Source organism: Chrysemys picta, chromosome 1, assembly GCF_011386835.1.
Source record: "Chrysemys picta bellii isolate R12L10 chromosome 1, ASM1138683v2, whole genome shotgun sequence".
Lineage (NCBI taxonomy): Eukaryota > Metazoa > Chordata > Testudines > Emydidae > Chrysemys > Chrysemys picta.
Genome location: NC_088791.1, coordinates 27,869,493 through 27,891,244, shown reverse-complemented (window position 1 = coordinate 27,891,244; position 21,752 = coordinate 27,869,493). Strand labels below are relative to the sequence as shown.

At 41.9% G+C, this 21,752-nt stretch overlaps 1 protein-coding gene across 16 annotated transcripts in view; it reads left to right on the top strand.

Moving 5' to 3' along the window:
• The window catches only part of SRPK2 (SRSF protein kinase 2), a 255,110-nt gene that overhangs the window by 174,711 nt on the left and 58,647 nt on the right, over window positions 1–21,752 (top strand). For all 16 annotated transcript variants that reach the window (XM_065559685.1, XM_065559775.1, XM_065559727.1 and 13 more), the window contains 4 exons: window positions 453–540; window positions 771–858; window positions 6,840–6,946; window positions 21,357–21,522. In XM_065559685.1, coding sequence (XP_065415757.1) covers window positions 453–540; window positions 771–858; window positions 6,840–6,946; window positions 21,357–21,522 — 449 coding nt within the window. The remainder of the gene's footprint in view (window positions 1–452; window positions 541–770; window positions 859–6,839; window positions 6,947–21,356; window positions 21,523–21,752) is intronic.

Below are 21,752 nucleotides of genomic sequence, written 5' to 3'. Positions count from 1 at the left end.
GATGTATTTTATAAAACTTGTCAGAAGTTGAAGTCTAAGTTTTATTTTGCTTAACAAATTCTCAGTGCTTATTGAATTCACGTTTTCTTGAGCTGGAGAGCAAGCTAATGTTTTTATTCCTCCTGTATCCTTAATAGTAAACCGATTAAATGGTAAAATAGAATTGAAATTCCTCTTTTAAAGCCATTACCATTTAAAATATTAATAATTCTGTAATTTCAATATTGTAGAAACAATGCATAAAATACAGTTCTAAAGGTATTGTTATTCTCTGTCAGAGTGCACTAAATTATGTGAAATATTTTAACTACTATATTATTGAGAATTTAGGCATTTTCCCCTTAATTTTAAGGTAAAATTACCAAAATTTTCCAGATATAATCCTTTGAAGTATGCTTCATAACATCTTTCAGCTCTGGTCATTTGTTGAATAAGTTTTTATTATTTTCAAGGGGGAAGAGGTTTGTTGCAATGAAAGTTGTAAAAAGTGCCCAGCATTATACAGAGACAGCCTTGGATGAAATTAAGTTGCTCAGATGTGTGAGTATTATATTGAGTCCTCAGTACTAATAATGGTAAATTATGTATAGGTATAATGGAAGTAAATGCTTTCGAACATCATTATTTTCCCTAAATCTGTTTTCTAAATATATGATATTACTTCGTTGTCATTATTTGTAAGGCTCTATAATCTTGTTTAAATTAGTAGAAAAAATGTATTACCCTTCTAAAAAGATGAATTGTTTCCAGTATCTTCTTTCTTTGCTTAGGTTCGTGAAAGTGATCCTAACGATCCAAACAAAGACATGGTTGTACAGTTAATTGATGACTTCAAAATTTCAGGGATGAATGGAATACGTATCCTTTTTTGGCTATTCTTCCTAATTAAGATTAAAATGAAGGGGATAAATGAGTATTTAATTTTTATACATTCATGTCTTAGTGTATGCAGAGTGAAGTCATTTTTCAAAATAAGCTGCTTTCTTTAATTTTTTTTTAAAGTAAAATTTAAGACCATCACAGTGACATTTAGTCATGCACTGTATTACAATGTGTAATTTGCTTTCCCTAGTTTCCCTATAGCTTAATAGTTCTAAATGTAATGAAGAATCAAAGATAAATAAACATTTTAAATTTGTTCCTTGATGAACAGGCTTGCCCACTAGACCATCAGAAGACAGGAATATTTTTTAAAAAGTTGAAATTTTATTTACAGTGGACAATGTTTGTGGTTCTTCTAACCTTTCCAAATAACATAGTTAAGAAACATGTTGTGCATTAGTTAGTGTACTGTACTTCATTATTATTATTATAGATACTGCAGTACATCCAATTAGTGTAGGTAGAAAAAGATTTTTTTCTAAAAACAAACAAGCAATTTATGTTGAAACATTATTAGATTCCAATGTGTGTTACTGTTGTAATATATATATAGAAACTTAAAAAAGAAGGGGTAATCACTCGTTTTAGATAAGGAAGAATCATCAACTAATCAGTTATTTTGTTTCCATCCTTTAAATTGTTTATTAATATAAAATGTGGCTATGTAATTGTCTGGAGTGTTCTTTAATTCCTGTAACTGTCTATAGGAGGGATTCTGAGTGACAAATAAAAAACACTTGGTAACTGTATCTTTATGATGCTTTCTAGAATTATAATCTGTAATGATTCTGATGAAAAGCCATATAGTAAAATATAGTAAGGATAGGAAATAATAAATGTGGAAGACTGGATAGATTAGAGAATTGGTAATAGGGTCTGGAGCCTTTTACCTCTAAATCATTCGTTGAAATCCAGCCCAGAGCGGTAGTGAGTTTATGTTCCTCCTGTCTGATGGAGGCCAGTGGGGAGATCCCGAGTTGGCTCCTGAAGAAGGTGGTATGTGTCTCCTACTGAGAGGTGTAAGTACATGGAGTTTCTCCTGTTGCTTCATTGGTCAACAATGTATAGAAAGGATGTAGAGAAACTAGAGAGGATTCAGAGGCAAGTGACAAAGATGATCAAAGGGATGGAATGCAAGCGATATGAGCAAAGGCTGAAAGAACTGAGTGTGTTTAGTTTGGAAAAGAGGAGATTAAGCGGGGACATGATAGCGGTCTTCAAATATTTGACAGGCTGCCATAAAAAAGATCGAGAAAAGTTCTCTTGTCATGGAGGACATGACAAGAGGCAGTGGGTTCAAACTACAACATAGCAGATTTAGATTAAATTTCAGGAAAAACTTCCTAACTATAAGAACCTTGGAGCAGATTGCCTAGGGAGGTTTTCAAGAGGAGGCTAGATAGCCATCTGTCTTGGATGGTTTAGACACAACAAATCCTGCATCTTGGCAGGGGGTTAGAACAGATTACCCTTGTGGTCCCATCTAACCCTATGAATCTATGATTCTAAATAATTTAAAATACACTAGAAATAAGGGATACTTTTAGAAATTTTATTTTTACTGTTCTACAGTGAAAATGAAAACAAAAAAGAATCTCTTTCATTTTCTTTTTTTAAATATAGCTACTAGTTTTTTAATATATAGCTACTAGTTAATCTTTTACTGGTAGAACATACCATTTCCAATGGAATGGTGGTATTATAGTTACTTTAAAGGTTATTGACAAAAATTGCATCATTAAAATATTGATTATTCGGTTCATCATCTAGGGCCTGATTTGCAAATATTTATGTACATGTTAACTTTAAGCATCTGAGTAGTCCCATTGAAATCAGACTACTCATGTGCTTAACATTGAGCATAAAAGTTGTGTTTACAAGACTGAGGCTTGCATTATATTTTTATCAGTTAAAGAATCAATTTGAAAGCACTTAGAGGATAATAGGGTGATAAGTAGTAGCCAAAAAATGGTTACCTACCTTTTGTAACTGTTGGTATAGATAGAATATCAGGGTTGGAAGGGATCTCAGGAGGTCATCTAGTCCAACCCCCTGCTCAAAGCAGGACCAATCCCCAACTATTTTTTTTGCCCCAGATTCCTAAATGGCCCCCTCAAGGATTGAACTCATAACCCTGGGTTTAGCAGACCAATGCTTAAACCACTGAGCGATGTGTTGCTCATGTCCATTCCATGCTAGATGCGTGTGCACCCACGTGCACGGTCGTTGGAGATTTTTGCCTTAGCAGTATCCGTAGGGTCAGCTGTGGCGCCCTCTGGAGTGCTGCACTCATGTGGCGGTGTATCAGGCACTGCCAGCCCTATGCTCTCTCAGGCTTGGTCTACACTAAACCCCCAAATCGAACTAAGGTACGCAACTTCATCTACATGAATAACGTAGCTGAAGTTCGAAGTACCTTAGTTCGAACTTACCTCGGTCCACACGCGGCAGGCAGGCTCCCCAGTCGACTCCGCGGTACTCCTCTCGCCGAGCTGGAGTACCGCAGTCGACGGCGAGCACTTCCGGGTTCGACTTATCGCGTCCAGACAAGACGCGATAAGTCGAACCCAGAAGTTCGATTGCCAGCCGCCGAACTAGCGGCTGGGTATAGACATACCCTGAGTTCCTTCTTACCACCCGGTGTGGTTAGTCAGAGCGCCTTTCCTTGCTTATCAAGGGCTAGCGGTTTTTCTTGTCTTACTGACTTCAAGTCTTAGGGCCTTTGTAAATAGTTCGTTTATAGTAATTAATTATGTAGTTGTTAAGTATAGTTGATAGTTAGAAGTTAGTGGGGACTTTACCCCAGGCGGGTCATGCCCCGGTCTCCCGGGTTTAAGCCCTGTGTGGACTGCAACAGGTCTATTCCTGTGAGTGACCCCCATAGCAGCTGTCTTAAGTGCTTGTGGGAATTGCACGTCATGGATTGGTGCCGGATCTGTAAGAACTTTCATCCCAGAACCCAGAGGGAGCGTGACATTCATATGACAGCTCTCCTGATGGAGCACGCCCTTCGCCCGGCTTCTGAGCCGTCCTGCCAGGTTGCACCGAGCACCTTGGCCTCTAGACGCACTGTGCCACTGGCACTGGGTTGTACCCAGCACCACTCCCCATCACCGGTGTTTAAGAAGAAAACGAAAAAGCACAACTCCCCGGCACCGAGGAAGAAGGCCCGGGGTCATCTAGTAAGGGACCTGGGCCAGGCCACTCCTGAGCCACGTGTTCATGCCTCTCCGGTTGGAGCCACTAGCCTCTTAAAAGATCCGCCTTTGACTCTCGAGAGTGGTATGGGATTCAAACTCCTGCCAGAACCGTCGTCCTCCCAGCCTCCCCTGACGCTGAGAGAGCACAGGTCTCCGCCCATGCTGCTGATGACACAGGTGCCACAGGACTCACCTAAGGCTCCCCAAGAGGGTAAGCCAGCCTCTAAGACCCCTCAAGGGGCAGTGGGCCGCCGCTGATGGCCTGAAACAAAGCAGCGATCCTCTCTGCCACATCCTGGATTCCAGGAGTCACAGTCCAGGTCTGGAACTTGTCTTTGGTCATCGAGACCAAGATCGAGATCTCGACGCGACTCGCATACTGCTGTTGGCGCAAATCCTCCTTTCGGTTGTCCTCTCAGTGCTGGTCCCAATCACCTGTGCCACGGGAGTGCTTCCCATCTTGGCTCAGGTCTCCCCAGAGAGGTTGGGGCAGAGGAAACTACTCCCATCCCTAAGCCTCCTTCTCCGGTGGTGGATGAAACCCTGGGTGCTGCTCAGTCATCCTTGTCACTGGACGAGGCGGTTGCGGGACCCTCGAGGGCCAGCCCGCCGGACGATTTTAAGGAACATCAGGCTCTACTTCGGCGGGTGGCTGAGAATTTGACCTTGGAGGTGCAGAAAATGGCAGAACAGGAGGACACCCTCTTCAATGTCCTCTTGGCCTCTACCCCAGCCCAGGTTGCGCAAGCTTGCTGAGTCAGTGCATAATGAGACGCGAATGTGTGGCCAGATGCCCAAGTAGCAGCCCAATAGATCTCTTGGATTGGTACCTGTTCCAGGAAGGCTGCGATTACACCTGTGCCCTCGTCGAGTGTGCTGTCACAATTGCCGGCAGAGGCACCTTTGCCAGCTCATAGCAATAGTGGCTGCAGGCTGTGATCCAGGACAAGATTTTCTGGGCAGACACAGGGCGACCTTTCATCCTGTCTGCGACAGCAACAAACAACTGCATTGACTTATGGAACGGCTTTGTTCTATCTGTGTAGAAGGCCAGCACCCATCTGACGTCTAGGGACTGCAGCCTGCGTTCCTCATCTGTTGCATGACGCTTGGGACAGAAAACTGGTAAGTATATTCCCTGACCAATATGAAACTGGGAAACTACTTTGGGCAAAAAAGCCGGTGCAGGCTCAGCTGGACCTTGTTCTTGTAAAAGGCTGTATAGGGTGGCTCCGAGGTGAGCGCTCTGATCTCAGACATCCTGCAGGTTGATGCTATGGAGACCAAGAAATAAACTTTCCAGGAGAGAACAGGAAGCCAAGGGTTCGAAGGGAGGACCCATGAGCCTGGACAGCACAAGATTCAGGTCCCAAGGGACCTGTACCCTTGCTAAGTGGTATCATAGAGGATCATAGAGTGATAAGTAGTAGCCAACATGGATTTGTCAACAAATAATCATGCTAAACCAACCTGATTCCCTTCTTTGACAGGGTTTCTGGCCTAGTGGATGGGGGGAAATAATCAACACAATAAATCTTGATTTTAGCAAGACTTTTGACAGTCCCACATGACATTCTCATAAGCAAACTAGGCAAATGTGGTCTAGCTGCAATTACTAGAAGAAGGGTGCACAATTACTGTAGTTGAAAAACCATATTCCAAGAGTAGTTATTGATGGTTTGCAGTCAAACTGGGAGGACATATCTAGTGGGTCCTGGATCCAGTACTATTCAAATATAGTAGCTTGAATGATGTAGTGGAGAGTTCACTTATAACATTTGCAAATGATGCCAAGCTGGGAGGACTTTAGAGGACAAGAATAGAATTGAAAATGACCTTGATAAATTGGAGAATTGTCTGAAATCAATTAGATGAAATTCAATAATGACAAGAACAAAGACTACACATAGAAAGGAAAATCAGATGCACAACTAGAAAATGGGGAATACCTGGCTAGATGGTAGTACTGCAGAATGGGATCTGGGGGTTTCACAAACTGAATATGAGCCAGCAATATGACACAGTTGCAAAAGACTGATAAAATTCTGGGGTATATTAACAAAAATGTCATATGTCAGACATAGGAGGTAATTGTGCATAGTAGAGTGGAACTGGTGAGGCCTCATCTGGAGAATTGTGCCCAGTTTTGAGGACCACACTTTAAGAAAGATGTGGACAAACTGGAGAGAGTCCAGAGTGGAGCAATAAAAATAATAAAAGGTTTAGAAAACTTAATCTATGATGAAATGTTAAAAATGGTCATGTTTAGTCTTAAGAAAAGAAATCTGAGCAGGAACCTGATAAGTCTTCAAATATGTTAAGGGCTGTTATAAAGAGATGGTGATCAGTTGTTCCCCGTGCCCATGAGGATAGGACAAGAAGTAATGGACTTAAACAGCAGCAAGGAAGATTTAGGTTAGATATTAGGAAAACTTTCTTTCTATAAGGATAGTTAAGTACTGGAATAGTTACCGAGGGAGGTTGTGGAATCCCTGTCACTGGAGTTTTTAAGAACAAGTTAGACACCTGTCAGAGATGATCTAAGTATATATAATCCTGCCTCAGCTTGGGTGGACAGACTAGATGACTTTTCAAGGTCACTGCCAGCCCTGCATTTCTATGATGCTATGATTTTCATTCTGTTCATGAGGACTATTTTTTTAGAGGGACAATGGGCACTTTAGCTAAAGTGCAAAAAAGTATTATGGTTGAGCTAAATAAGAAGTTACTTTGTAATTATCCTTATTTAAATCCCAGATGTCTGTATGGTCTTTGAAGTTCTTGGACATCATCTCTTAAAATGGATAATCAAATCCAACTATCAAGGACTTCCTATCCGTTGCGTAAAAAGTATAATTCGACAGGTAAGATTTGCTAATGTTTTAATTTTTTTCTACAGTGTTGCTTTACTTTAATGTTAATGTGTTGATACTTCAACTGCAGATCATACTAGGAAATATACAGTAGGTATTAATTTCATGGGTGTTCCCATAGGTAGCTGTTGAGAGTATCTTTTCCTATAACATGCATTTGTTTGTGTAGATACTCCATTGGCTACTGAGCTCTTTCACAAAACATATGCTTAAATTTTTAAGTCAATCTGTTTCTTACAAATTTAAGAGTATTTGAAAATAAGGAAATCAGTTTTCTTGATTAATAAATCGACCACAATTTCATCTTTCATATTGAGCCACCTTCAGAATATACAACACAAGATCAATGGAAAATAATATAAACATAATTTTTAAAAAATTAATACCGATTGCATCTCTGTCTGAAAAACAGATCCTCAGGAGATATACATTAAAAAGCCAAGGACAGGATTTTCAAAAGTATCCAAATGATTTAGGAGCATAGATCTAAAGATGATTAGGCACTTTTGAAATTCCCACTATTAGAGTTCTCTCTCATATGTGCATTCCTACATTGCACCATACAAACCAAATTGCTGGGGAGATGATCTTACAGAAGTGATGTGCCAGAGAGGGAAAAGATCAGACATATTATCTTATTGTTACAGCCCTACCAAATTCATGATCCATTTTGGTAAATTTCATGGTCATGGGATTTAAAAAAATCATAAATTTCATGATTTCAGCTCTTTAAATCTGAAATTTCACGGTGTTGTAATTATAGGGGTCCTGACCCAAAAAGGAGTTGTGGGTGGTCACAGTGTTTTTGTAGGGGGAGTTGCGGTACTGCTACCCTTCTGTGCTGCTGCTGGCAGCGGCACTGCCTTCAGAGCTGGACAGTTGGAGAGCGGTGGCTGCTGGCCAGGATCCCAGCTCTGAAAGCAGATGTCATGGTATGGTATTGCCACCCATACTTCTGCGCTGCTGCTGCTGCTTGCAGAGCTGGGCCCTCCATCAGCAGCTGCCACGCTCCAGCTTCCCAGCTCTGAAGGCAGCAGAGCAGAAAAAAGGATGGCATGGCATGACATGGTATACTATTGCCATCCTTACTTCTGCACTGCTGCTGGCAGGGCAGTGCCTTCAGAGCTGGGTGCCGGGCCAACAGCCGCCGCTCTTCAGCTGCCCAGCTCTGAAGGCAGCATAGTAGGGTGGCAATACTGCGACCCCCCTAAAACAACTTTGTGACCCCCCCCCCCCCGCAACTCCCTTTTGGGACAGGACCTGCAATTTGAGAAACTTTGGTCTCCCCTGTGAAATCTGTATAGTATAGGATAAAAGTACATAAGACTAGTTTTCACAGTCTGTGGCATGTTTTTCATGGCCGTGTATTTGGTAACACATTCATTGTGTTTTTTTTGGTAGATCATTATATCAAAATTAGTGATGGTCCAGATCTGGATGATTTCCAGGATGACCAAAGTCTGTGATGCCAAGTAGTTTTTTGCAGTTTTGCACTTATGTAAATTGCTAATATCAACACTGTTTTTTATTGTATTATTTTTAAATAATCAATCTTTTGAAATAATTCTTCCAAATTGTTTTCCCCAAATTTCTTGCCATATTTGAACTGACATGTCTCAACATTTAATTAAACAGCCTGAGTGAAACAGAGGCCCTGATGCTGCATCTTCTAGTATAGGGGTGAAACCTTATGCTCATATAGTCAGTTGTAGAGTGAGAGCCAAAATTATTTGCTAAACAGCAGCCTAAGATGGGTCAGTGTAAGGAGTGATCCGCTTTAATTTTTTTAAAATCAGTAATGCAGTATTTGATAGATACATATTTCTAAAATAAATTAAATCCAGTGATTCAAATATCACAAAGCTTTTTTATAACTTTTATCCTTATATGATTTGAATAAGGAAAAGATACATGAAATTTCAATTAAGACAAGTGTAATACAATAAGGTATTGTACATATAAACAATACAAAATATAATTAAATTATAATTGAATATGAAGGGAAAAGAAGTGAAGAACAAAACAAAAGGAAACTGAATACAAGGGGAGATGTAGGAATCTGTATAAAAATGCTTTCTGCAAGGATACCACCTGTGCAGGATTCTCACTACTTGCTCTCAGTTTCTTAAAATGATGCATATATTCTCCAAGCTTCTCAAGGTGTTTTGGCTTTGAACTTTCTACTCAGTTCTTTCTTGACCACAGACAGCAAAGTAGCTCCTTATGTGAGCTCTACCATGTCAGATGCCTCTCCAGCTCTGTATCCCATTGCAGTTTTGCAGTGCTTTAGGTAACCTTTAAAGAATGTCCTTGCCTTCCAGTCATGTGTGATTGTTTATTTCAAACTAGTGGTTCATGACTCTCTGTGTTCAGGAACATGAGCCAGGCTCCATCCTCTGCACTCACAAGTTCTGCTCTTTTTAGCTTGATCTTTTAGCTTTGGAACTTCGGCTTGTGAGTCCTTGATTTCTTCACAGTGCTTTGCCTCCTTTTAGCCTCAAAAGGTTTCAGCTCTTTTTACCTTCAGGAGGTCTCAGCGGATTTTCACTGCAAGACTTGAAGGCTGTGTTCATACGTTGATGGCTTCTACTTAGTCACAGAGCAGCCATCAGATTTCTGTGACACTACATGTGCCCACTAGTTAGTCACTTTCTGTGTGAAATCAAGGATGTTGTAAGGCTCTTCTTTACCCTCACATTGTGATGCCTTATCTGAAGGAGAGAGGTCACCTGCACGGTGCTGTGCTCTAGAGACCTGAGCTTTGACACTGAGGGTATGTCTACACTACAAATTTAGGTTGATTGACATTGAGCCTCCGATTTAAGCTTGTCAATCTTGAATGTTCCCAGTATGCTCGTTGTGTTGGCGGAGTGCATCCTCACTAGCAGGGCTTGTATCGACGCATGGAGTGCTACACTGTGGATAGCTATTCCACAGTGCATGGAGTCGAGTGGAATGTTGGGTTGGACTTGCAATGCCTCATAGGACCAAAAGAGTTGTGTGAGTGGTTATGGGAAGGTGTTAGCATCCCATGATGCACTTACCTTCCTCCCTCCCTCCCTGAAATCAACAGCAAAGAAACCAAGTCTTTTTCGCGCCTTTTTTTCTAAGCCTGGGTCACCCGTGCAGACGCCATAGCATGGCAAGCATGGATCCTGCTCTGGTGTACACTGTTGTTATGAGCATTACAGATGCCTCGTGCCTTATCCTGCAGTATTTATTCAGCTGAAGCAGGAGCTGCCGTGTGGAACAATGTGATGCCATGCAAGCAGCCCTGCTGGAAGCCTTGGAGTGGAGTAATTCACAGATGCTGGCGACAGTCGTGCATCACCTTGGCAAGGTGGAGCGCCGATTCTCGGCCTGGGAAACAAGCAATGACTGGTGGGACCACATAGTTACGCAGGTATGGGATGACGAGCGGTGGCTGCAGAACTTTCAGATGTGTAAGGCCACTTTCATGGAACTGTGTGAAGAGCTTTCCCCAGCCCTGAAGCACAGCAGTACTAAAATGAGAGCTGCTCTGACAGTTGAGAAGCAAGTGGTGATAGCTCTGTGGAAGCTTGCAACACCAGACTGCTTCCAGTCAGTGGGGAATCAATTCAGAGTGGGTAAATCTACTGTGTGGTCTGTTGTAATTGAAGGTGCCAGGGTAATAAATAGACTTCTGCTAAGAAGGGTAGTGACTCTGAGAAACGTGCAGGACATAGTGTATGGTTTTGCGGCGATGGGGTTTCCTAACTGGGGTGGGGCCATAGACGGAATGTATAGCCCTATCTTGGCACCAGAACACCTTGCCAACGAGTACATAAACCAAAAGGGGTACTTCTCAATGGTGTTGCAAGCGTTGGTGGATCACAGGGGCCATTTCACCGACATCAACATGGGATGGTCGGGAAAGGTGCATGATGCGTGCATCTTTAGGAACTCCGGTCTGTTCAGAAAGCTGCAAGCAGGAACTTTCTTTACAGACTGCAGAATAACCGTTGGTGATGTTGAAATGCCAATCATGATCCTGGGAGACCCAGCCTACCCCTTGCTCATGAAGCCGTACATAGGCAGCCTGGACAGCAGTAAGGACCGGTTGAACCATAAGCTGAGCAAGCGCATAATGCTTGGTGGAATGTGCCTTTAGATGTTTAAAAGCCTGCTGGCGTTGTTTGCTTGCTAGGTTAAACCTCAGTGAAAGCAATATCCCCATTGTTGTTGCTCCCTTTATTCCACAATATCTGTGAAACAAAGGGAGAAAAGTTTCTGGTGGAATGGGGGGTTGAGGCAGATCACCTGACAGCCAATTTTGAGCAGCCAGACACCAGGGTAATCAGAAGAGCACATTGAGGGGCACTGCATCTTCGTGAGGCTTTGAAAACTCGTTTCAGCATGACCACAGTAATGTGACACTTATGTGTGTTGTTCCTTACCAATCCTGTCCCCTTCATTTCATATACTCCCCTGTAAACTCCCACCCCCACTAACTACTGTGCTCAATCCATTAAGTTTTATTATGCTCACAAACACTGAGAGACAGCAAAGAAGAGTAAGATAACCTGGGGCAAAAGAGCTGATAGCACTGGGGGGTGGGAGTGGGAAACAAGGACAGCTTTCTTAAAATTGCACTGCAGTAACAATCAAAGGTGTGGGAATGGGTGCCTTCTGGTCCTTGTACCCTCCCCTGGAGTTGAGTGCAAGGGATACTGGACTCCTCCCACCACCGCATCCTAGGATTTCTGGGAGAGGAGGATGTGGAACTTGGTGGCAATGGCAGCAGGTTCAGCATAGGCTGCAGAGGGACTTTCCTTGAACCTCAACATGTCTGTTTGCTCCCTCTTCATGCATACCATCTCTTCCTGCATGTCACACTCATGTTCCCTGCATGTTCTCCTGTCCTTGCAGTCTTTGTGCAGGCTTTTGGACAGTGCAATCCTCCACGTGCTGAGCTCCATCTTGTCACTCTCAGAGGCATGCATTAACTCATTGAACATGTCCTCCTGAGTCTTCTTTTTCCGCCTTCTAATCTGGGAAAGTCTCTGTCCCGATGTGGAGGATGCACCAATGGACAAGTTTTCAGCTGCAAAGAATACAAAGGTTAGCATTGACAGTGCATACATTGTTTCTGGTGCAAGGTTAATTCTTTTTATAAAAGAAACACCCCTCAATTCACTCCCCTGCAAACCACAACATAATTACAACCGCTGGCTACTGCAAGAGTTGGTTTGCTGCTCCAGCCACAGTGAGTAAGGCCATGAAGCATGGGCGAGAGGTCTTGTGCTGCAGCTTTTGTGAAGATATCCTTGGGATCAATGGTTCCAACCTCAGAAAAGCCCCCTTTTCCTAGCAACCTGGATGGTCCTTGAGGACAGGCACCAGTGTAAAGTCCTGCAAATAGTTTGATTGTTACAAAGCGGCACCGGGTTGGGGTGGAATGGAGACAAACAGGAAGCATCACCCCTCCACCCCGCCCTTTTAAATGCTGGTTGCAATACGCAGTGATCCCTTCCAACCACAACCAGGGCACACTCAGAAAAGCGTGGTTGTGTGACCCAGAATTAACCAAATGGGTGGATTACTTGTTGAATTGTTTGCAGCTTAAGAGCTAGCATTTAAAACTTCCCCCGTTTCCCCTAGGTGACCATATGCAGTATCACTCTCCTGAGGGTAACAGAGGCGGAAAGGGAGCAGATGCTGCAAGCATCTGGGTACACACCTGGTCCTTATGCTGCTGTGCTGTGTACCACAATGATGCCAGAAGAGTTAATACTGGAGTGGTGTGGGAAAGTGTCCTACTGTGGTGGACGAAATAAGGCAGCCTTTTCCAGAAACCTTCTGTAAAGGATTGCAGAGTACCTCCATGAAAGCTTCGTAGAGATCTCCATGAAGGATTCCAGGGCCATCCCTGTGCACATAAACAGTCTTTTTTGGAGAGCACCCTCTGCATAGCTGGAGTGGCCACCGATAACCACTATACCTATTTTTTGTTCAGATTCAACATTAAAAATAATAGCATGTAACCCCTACAGTTCGATTGGAAATGTGTACTCACCAGAGGTGTCTTCCCTGGTATCGTGCTCCGCCAACAATTGATCCTATGAGGGGATGGGCTCCAGCGTTTAAAAAAGTTCTTGGCTGTCACGGAGAATGGATCCTCTGCTTGCCTGCCTTGCATTCTCCTCCTCCTCCTCCTCTTCCTCGTCAACAATGTCCTCTTCATCATTGTTCGAGGTCGTCCGGGGCTCCTGGGAGGTATCCACGAAGTGTTTTGGGGTAGTGGTGGGGTTGCCACCAAGAATCGCATGCAGCTCCTCAGAGAAGCGGCATGTCTGTGTCTCAGAACCAGAGCGACTGTTTGCCTCCCTTGTTTTCTGGTACACTTGCTGAAGCTCCTTTATTTTCACGCGGCACTGCTATGTGTCCCTGGTGTAGCCCTTCTCCCCCTTGCCCTGTGTGATTTTGGCATAGATGTTAGTGTTTCTTCTGCTGGATTGGAGCTGTGCCTGCACAGACTCTTCTCCCCACACAGCAATAAGATCCATCACCTCCTGTGTACTCCGTGCTGGAGCACGTTTGCAGCCTTGAGCATCCATGATCAGCTGTGTTGGCGAGCTCTCCACGTTGATCAAACAGGAAATGAAAATTCAAAAGTTCCCGGGGCTTTAACAGGGGGGCAGCTGTTTCCTGTGTACCTGGCTGAAGTGCAGTGGCGTTGAATGTCCTCTCTAAAGTGGTCACTGCAGAGCACTGTGGGATACCTCCTGGAGGCCAATTCATTCAAATTACACAACACAATGTCTACACTATTCCCATGTTGATGCGTGGATGTCGACTCAAGTGCTATGCCTCTCTTGGAGGTAGTGTACAAAAGTCGACTTTACAAGCCCTTTAGGTCGGCGGAAGGGACTCGGTAGCGTAGACATGTACTTTATTAACTCGACCTAATGCGGCTTATGTTGACCTAACTTTGTAGTGTAGCCCAGGCCTGACTCTCATTCCGAGGATGGGGTTACCAACCCATAGCTGTCATTTTCTACATAGAATCTTCTTGGCGTAGAATAGGTTTTGGAGTTTTATGGATGGAGTGGAGGAATTTGGAGACATAACCATAGGCGCGTGAAAGAGATTCAGGCAAAACAGAGGTATTTTTGACAGATCATTTAGCCCCTGTTGCCTTTAAGGCCAATTAGTCTGCAACAGTGATAGCATCCTTGGGGTAACTGGCTTTGGAATGAGAGCTAACATCAGAAGTCAATGATCAGCTGAGACTTGATGCTTACCAAAATCTGCACCGAAGCCCCTGAGTTGTGGGGTCTTAGTGGAGTCCTTCACAAACTAATAAAGGCTATTCTTCTTACATGGCAAGTCACTTCTCAATAGTGGTATAGGTTCCAATGGTGTAGGATTATTCAGCAGTGTGTTTTATACAGCTGTAGCCTCCACATTTTCTAGACTGCAGTGGTGTTAAAGAAAGTTCTAAAATCCCTTTCCAAGGTCGTGATAAGTACTTAGCTTAGTGGACATATTGTCATGCCAGCCCACCCAGCTTTCTTGTTTCATTTGGTATCAGTGCACTTGGCAGGTGGCTGTGTTGTTGCTCGGGGATCATGACCACAGTTTTCAAAGCTAGGTGCCTAACATTTGATTTCAAAGCTGCAGGTGCTCAGGACCTCTGAAATTAAGGCACTTTTATTGGAAGCCTAAATAGGGATTTAGGAGACTGATTCTGTAGGGGGTATTTATGACTGTTACATAAAGTTTTACTTTTTTTTAGAAAGGCTGACTTTTTCCTACCGAAAAGCCTAAATTAATTAATTAATTAGCAGTTGATATAACCCTTGACTGAGAACTCAGAACTCCACTCATGAAGCAAACTAAATTCTACTTAATTATTATGTATTAAGAGCAAGAATAAAATAAAATAGACAGGTCATGTAACAGCACAGTACATGTGATTCTACATTCTGTAGTTCTACATTGTTCTGCAAAACCAACCAAGATGTGTATTAAGATTATTTCAAATTTCACTCATTTAGGCCTTGGCTACACTGGCGCTGTACAGCGCTGCAACTTGCGGCGCTCAGGGGTGTGAAAACGCCCCCCCCATTACCCCCCGAGCGCAGCGAGTGCAGCGCTGTAAAGCGCTAGTGTGATCAGAGCCTGCAGCGCTGCACGCTATTCCCCTCGGAGAGAGTTGGCTGCGCGACTACACTTGTGTGCTTCACAGCGCTGCCGCGGCAGCGCTGTGAATTCCCGAGTGTAGCCAAGGCCTTAGCAGCATTCATTGTTAGTTACAGAAACAAAGGCTCCAGTTATGAAAACGTTTATTGTATTATTTAAGTAAGATGTTAAAAATGTATAGGTTACTTGTCTTTTCTCCTGCAGGCTGCAGGGGCTTTAAAATAAATAAATTCCAAAAATGTATCTGAAGGATTCTTATCTGGATATTTTAAATGGAAGGTCTTAGATGTTATTTCAACTAGGCTATTAATACTTAAGAGTATGGGGGTAATTCTTATGCTCTGTTCAGCTGTAGTCCCAGGTACAAAGTAAGGTAGTTGTGGAATTGCATTATGTTGTGATGTGACTTACCTGCGTTTTTGATTTCTTGCTTTTAATAATAAAAGTAAAATTTGGTTTACTTGGTGGGTTGAGTCCCAAGTAATTTGTCTTCAGCTATACCAAATGCAATTATTTGGGTCTTTTTCTGTTGAAAGTCAGCCTCTGATAAAACTTTTTAAGAGTTTAAGACTTTGTTTAACATGAGTGCCAAGTGATGAATATTCCTTACATACAGCTTAGGCACCCAAATGTTGAAAATGTTGGCCCACACCTATATGGCTGTCTGCATATTATATTTTGTATGATCAGGCAACCCTGAACCTAGAGGGTCATGCCAGGCTTATATAGCCACTAGAGGTCGACAAAGAATTGTTCAATTATAGGTATATATGTATATATCTACATAGGCTGTAGGTGGTATGTTCACTGAATACTGACGTTTGTATTCAGTTTTTCAGGAGTGTTTTTGCTTCAGTATCACGGTTCTGTGGTTCTGCTCCAAGGCTGGGGAGCCCAGACTCTTCTATGTTCTACAGTTTTGTTTCCTCTGGATGTCTCTCCTTGGAATTGGTTGAATTTTGTTCTTTTGTTTGATGGAACACACCCTACCAGTCCTTGAGTAGGAGGCCTGATGTGGTAATTACCAGGGAGGTAATTTTTTTTCTCCTTTTTTGTTGTTTGTTTAAAACAAAAACAGGAAAAACCTGTCCCTTGCACTATGTTGCCTTTGTTCTGTCTGCCCTTGTTAGTTAAAATTGCCTTTTCCATTGGGATATCTTCCTGCTGCTGCTGCTGCTTTTTTTTTTTTCTTATTGGTATTACAGTAGAGTTTAGGAGGCCCAATCACTATTCAGGGCCCCATAGTACTAACAAATAACATGAAAACAATCCCTGTTCCTGAGAGCTCAGAATCTGGGTTTGTAACAAGATGTGACAAGATTCTTATTACCAGGGCCGGCTCTAGGCACCAGCAAAACAAGCTGGTGCTTGGGGCGGCACATTTTTAGGGGCGGCATGGCCGGCGCCAGAATGCCGCCCCTAAAAATGTGCCCCGGCCGCCCTAGCTCACCTCCGCTGCTGCTGCCACGGCGTGTGAAACAGCTGATTCGCGCGCCGTTACTCGCCCTCTCTCCCAGGCTCTCAAGTCTGGGAGGGAGGGTGAGCAGTGGCGCGTACCGCGGCGGCTCGGGGTCTCCCCCTCCCTCCCAGGCTCTCAAACCTGGGAGGGAGGGGGAGATCCCGAGCGGCCGTTTCGCGCGCCGCTGCTCCCCCTCCGTCCCAGGCTTGAGAGCCTGGGAGGGAGGGGGAGAAGCGGCGCCCGCGCCGCAGCCACTCGGAGTCTCCCCCACCTCCCAGGCTCTCAAACCTGGGACGGAGGGGGAGATCCTGAGCAGCCGCGGCACGGGCGCCGCTTCTCCCCCTCCCTCCCTCCCTCCTAGGCTTGAGAGCCTGGGGGAGGAGGCAGAGCTGGGGATTTGGGGAAGGTGCGGAGTTGAGGCGGGGCCGGGGGTGGGGTAATTAAAGAACGGGGGAGGGGGTTGGCCAAAATTATTTTTGCTTTGGGCGGCAAAAATCCTAGAGCTGGCCCTGCTTATTACCCAGATTCCTTCAAAGATGGTCTTTTTAGAGAAGGGAAAATTACTTGTGTGCAATTCTTCTCTGAAGATATCATCTTGCAGGATTCTTACACACACATCCCTTTGCCCTGGGAGTTCAGAGGAGTTTTCTTTAACCAGTCGTGATGTATTTACATCTATGTGTTTTTTTCTGCCTTGGAAGAAATTTTGTGTGTGTGTGATCAGCTTGGCTTTTTGGGGAACCTTGATTTCCTGCTGAATTAGTATCGGACTGAAATGTTAAAGTGAAATTGGTTGTAATTGGTCGTGGTTCTGGGGAGTTTGGGACCACCAAGATGGGAGGCAGTTGACAGATGCACTTTGCCACAACTGCTGCTCTTTGGGGCCAAAAACTTCCAGAGCTTGTGGTTTTCCACCTGTGTCTCACTAGGAAGCTGAGATCCAGGAGTGAAAAATTTTTAAGATTCAGAAAAGCAGAATGAAGGTACGTATCCTTTCCTTATTAACATTATAGGAATAATCTCCATAGGGAATTAAATATTTCTTCTTTACCATGTAAACTTTATTTTATACTCTCATACAAAGTTGTTTCAGATAGTGATGTGATCTATCCTTTACATCTAGTTTTGAGTCGGATTTGTACAGATGTGGATTACTTACTTTGATCCATTTTAGACATTCTTTTGTTGAGTTTTGCTTTTTATCCCTATTATGTAATAGACATAATTCAGAAATAACTGGCAGTGTATGATTAGTGTTATGGTCAGTTTTCTCTAGCATATATTCCCAATATCTTTTTCAGAGTAAGGCATTCCCAAAACAGATGGCCTGCACACTTTGCATGGAACATACTGGATATAGCTAATTGTATTGTATCCATTTCAGTTAATTGACATGTTCTTGTTTTAGGATGTCCATCTATAAGCTCAACCAGATGAGATCAATGTGTATTTTTTCCTAGGATAATTTCCCATTGGCCTTGCTTGCATAAATTGATGAATCAACACATATATTTTTGTGCATGATCATTGTTAATCTTGATTTCCTTAATAGGTTATCTAGGGATGATTGAACTGGTTCTGGTAATATAGATCCAAGTAACTTTTGAGAACAGTCTTTCAATAATAAATAGGTCTAAAACTAGTTTAATCCAAATTTTGTCAGGAAAGAAGGCAAATCCCTAGACTTTGAAATATGACAAAGTATGAGCAAAAAAGTCAAAAGCCAAAATACTTCCAAATTGAAGTTACTAAAAATTAAATTCAGAAATAATACAAATAAATTAAATGAGCCCCTACTAAAAATATACAGTTTAAAGCTAAGCTCCGACAAAGAAGCTGAAACAATCCACACACACTTCATTAAGAAAAAATAAAAAGAGTCAGTGAACAATCAGTTATAATTGTTCCCGCAGCCCTCGTTGGCCTGGGACAGCGCACGGCCAGTGGGAGCCACAGTTGGCCGAACTTGCGGACGTGGTAGGTAAACAAACTGGCCCGGCCTGCCAGGGGGCTTACCCTGGCGAACCGTGTGCCAAAGGTTCCCGATCCCTGCACTAGCCTATCTGATAGGGAACGTGCTCTGAAATTGAAATGATCCAAAATTAGCATCTTGTTTTCTATCTGTGAACATTCTTGATTTTTATTTAAATGAACCATGTGTAGTAAGTAATCAACTCTCAGAGGCATAATGGTCTGCAATCCTGGCCCTGTAGATGGAGGGAAGGTTAGCTATCAATGAGAGAGAATCTGATAAGTGTTGGCAAAGTATCTCTTGATGTGGAACAGTTAAATTCTTATATATATGACCTTTCCAGGTGAGAAAATATACCACAGTTTGATCACCCTAAATTACATTTATAGGAATATTAACAGAATATTTCCTGTCTGCATTTTTTTGACACCCAGGAAAAAGTAGCTTTTCTTATCCATTTCAATCTTTCCCTTGCCAGATGATGTAAATAAAAACTAGGGATTATGCCCAGTCTTGGTCTCAGTCCCTCACAGATATTTATAGAATTTGATATTTTTCTCACACAGGTTTAGTGAAGCATCATACCTTCTATATTTAGATTATAGCTATCTGATTAAAGTTGGGGCTAAGAACATTCTTATGTATAAATCCTAACATTAGTATAATTCTTTGTCATAGATCATGAAATTCACTGTTACTTATATCATAAATAATAATTTGAAATTATGTCACAATAATAGAAAGGATCATTGTGCCAGCAAGCCTCTTAAATACATTTGATTTAATTAAAGCTTTTAGGACTCTTTGCGGGTGTGTGAGAACTATTTTCCGTCTAATGTATATACCCTGCTAATGCAACAAGATAAAATTTTTGTGTTGTTATTGGTTTTTTACCATCAAATATTCTATAATAATTTTCTATCACTTGAGAGTTTCAAATTCCTCATCAAAAATATTTCTTAGCTGGATTAGTGGAGAACAGGAACCAAATAAATAAAATAATGATAATAGTTTAATAATTATCAAAAGATGTGATTCAAAATATGTATTTCTTTTAAAAGAAACCCCAACCAAAATTAAATCTTAACAATACAGAGGTCCAATAAAAAATTGAGCTTTTTGGTTTTATCCTCTACTTCCAAAACTGGGCAAAAATCCTTAACTTTATCAATCGCAAATTTTAGCCCCATGTCTGAGAATCAGTTACTTAAGCTTCACTGAATTCCTTATCTTTCTAGCATTAAAGCAGAGGTTTTTTGGGGGGGAAAAATTAGGGCCTTTAATGTATTCTCAGAATCTTTGCCTTGGTCTCTGTGTCATATAGACATTGTTAAAATGAGGAGCTGCTGTGGTAGATGGAGTAGAGGAATCGTGAGTAAAGCTGGTCAGGAATTTTTCATTTAAATGTTTTTAACTGGAAAATGCTGATTAGTCAAAACTAAAACTTTTCATTGGGAAAGTTTGTCAGGTCAAGGATAGAATTTCTGGTGAAAACTAGAATGGTGTGGGAGAGAAAGAGAGAGGATTGACTCTATAGCCAAGTGGTTAGAGCATACCTGGGATATGGGATAGATAGGTTCAAGTCCCTGCTCTGCCTGATGTGGAACAGAGACTCAGATCTGGGGGTCTCTCACATCCTAGGTGAGTGCCTGAATGACAAGGCTATTGACAGTTCTGGGGTGGAGAATCTCTCCCCTGTTTTTTGTGAAAATTTTTTGAAAGTTCTCAGTTTCATTCCAGTGCAGAGCAGGAGAGTTTTTTAAATCTCAAAAATTTTTCAAGATGGGAAAACCATTTCTCAACAAGCTCTAATCATGAGCACTTTCTTGATGTGGATGTTACTTTTAGTGTCCTTTCTCTAAAACTTGGACTTCTTGTCATCATATATCTTTTGAGGATAAACTGGGGTTTCTATCCTTTAAGAGAAAAATCCCTGCTCTTTCAGTTGGTTTTTCAAATAAACAAGCAAGTTTTGGAATTTAGTGGACCAGACTTGCACGCACAAATCCAGATTAGCGATTTGAGTATTAGGTTTTTGAACCCACACATTTAACTTTTAAAATTCATCATATCTTGAATGATTCTGAGAAGGGTTGGATTAAGAATGTGCTGTGTAATGTCTTGATAAAATGTTTAGAGGGGCACAGGGTTCTTGTAGATAAAGCACAGGGATTCTACTTTCCACACTGCCATAGGTTTCTTCAGCAACATCAGATAATTCACTTAACCTGTCTGTTCTTAATGGTGTTGTGAGGCCTAGTTCATTTGTGATTGTAAAGTGCTTTAAGGTTTTCTGATGGACAGTGCTGTAAAAGTGCCGATTAATATTATGAGGGTGTCATTTTTTCCTTGTTACCAATTTTACACCAGCATTTATGTAGATTTGTGTGATAATTTACAGGGTGCTTCCTGCATATAATGTACAAAATGTGCCCTGGGCTAGATAATCTGTGACGGCCAAGATTTTATAACAAATAAACTTGGAATGCCAAAGGTGTAATAGATAAAAGTGGACAAATCATCATAACATCTTGGTCACATTGGAAGCTGAGATAATATTGTAAATCTAAGGAAAATTACCTTTAGTTTAAAACAATGCATAAAATATATTTGACCGCTTGAACATTCAGAATATTAACATCTTATAAAATACTTATATACTACATTGAAGTCAAGTTTTCATATTTTACTGCATTTGAATTAGAATAATTATTTAAACAGTAAGACAATGTATGTATTTATCTTGGTCAGACTATGAAATTATTATTATTTAATTATTATTAAACTGATTTTGTTGTATACAGGTCCTTCAGGGTTTAGATTATCTACATAGCAAATGCAAGATCATCCATACAGATATAAAACCAGAAAATATCTTGATGTGCGTGGATGATGCCTATGTGCGTAGAATGGCTGCTGAAGCCACAGAGTGGCAGAAAGCTGGTGCTCCTCCTCCTTCTGGCTCAGCAGGTACAGTAATAGAGTTAAGCTTGCTGTAAGTAAAACTGCTTTGGAAAACAGATGATAATCATATTTAACTTGTTCTAGTTAATGAATATTATATATTTTAAAAGACTGAATTAAATATGTGAATGTTAATTACTTTAATGTATTCCTAGTTGAATGTAAGTATTAATTTAGACCACAGGAAAGCCATCTGAGGGATGTTTTCTGTTTCTCACGTTGGTATGCTCCCAGTA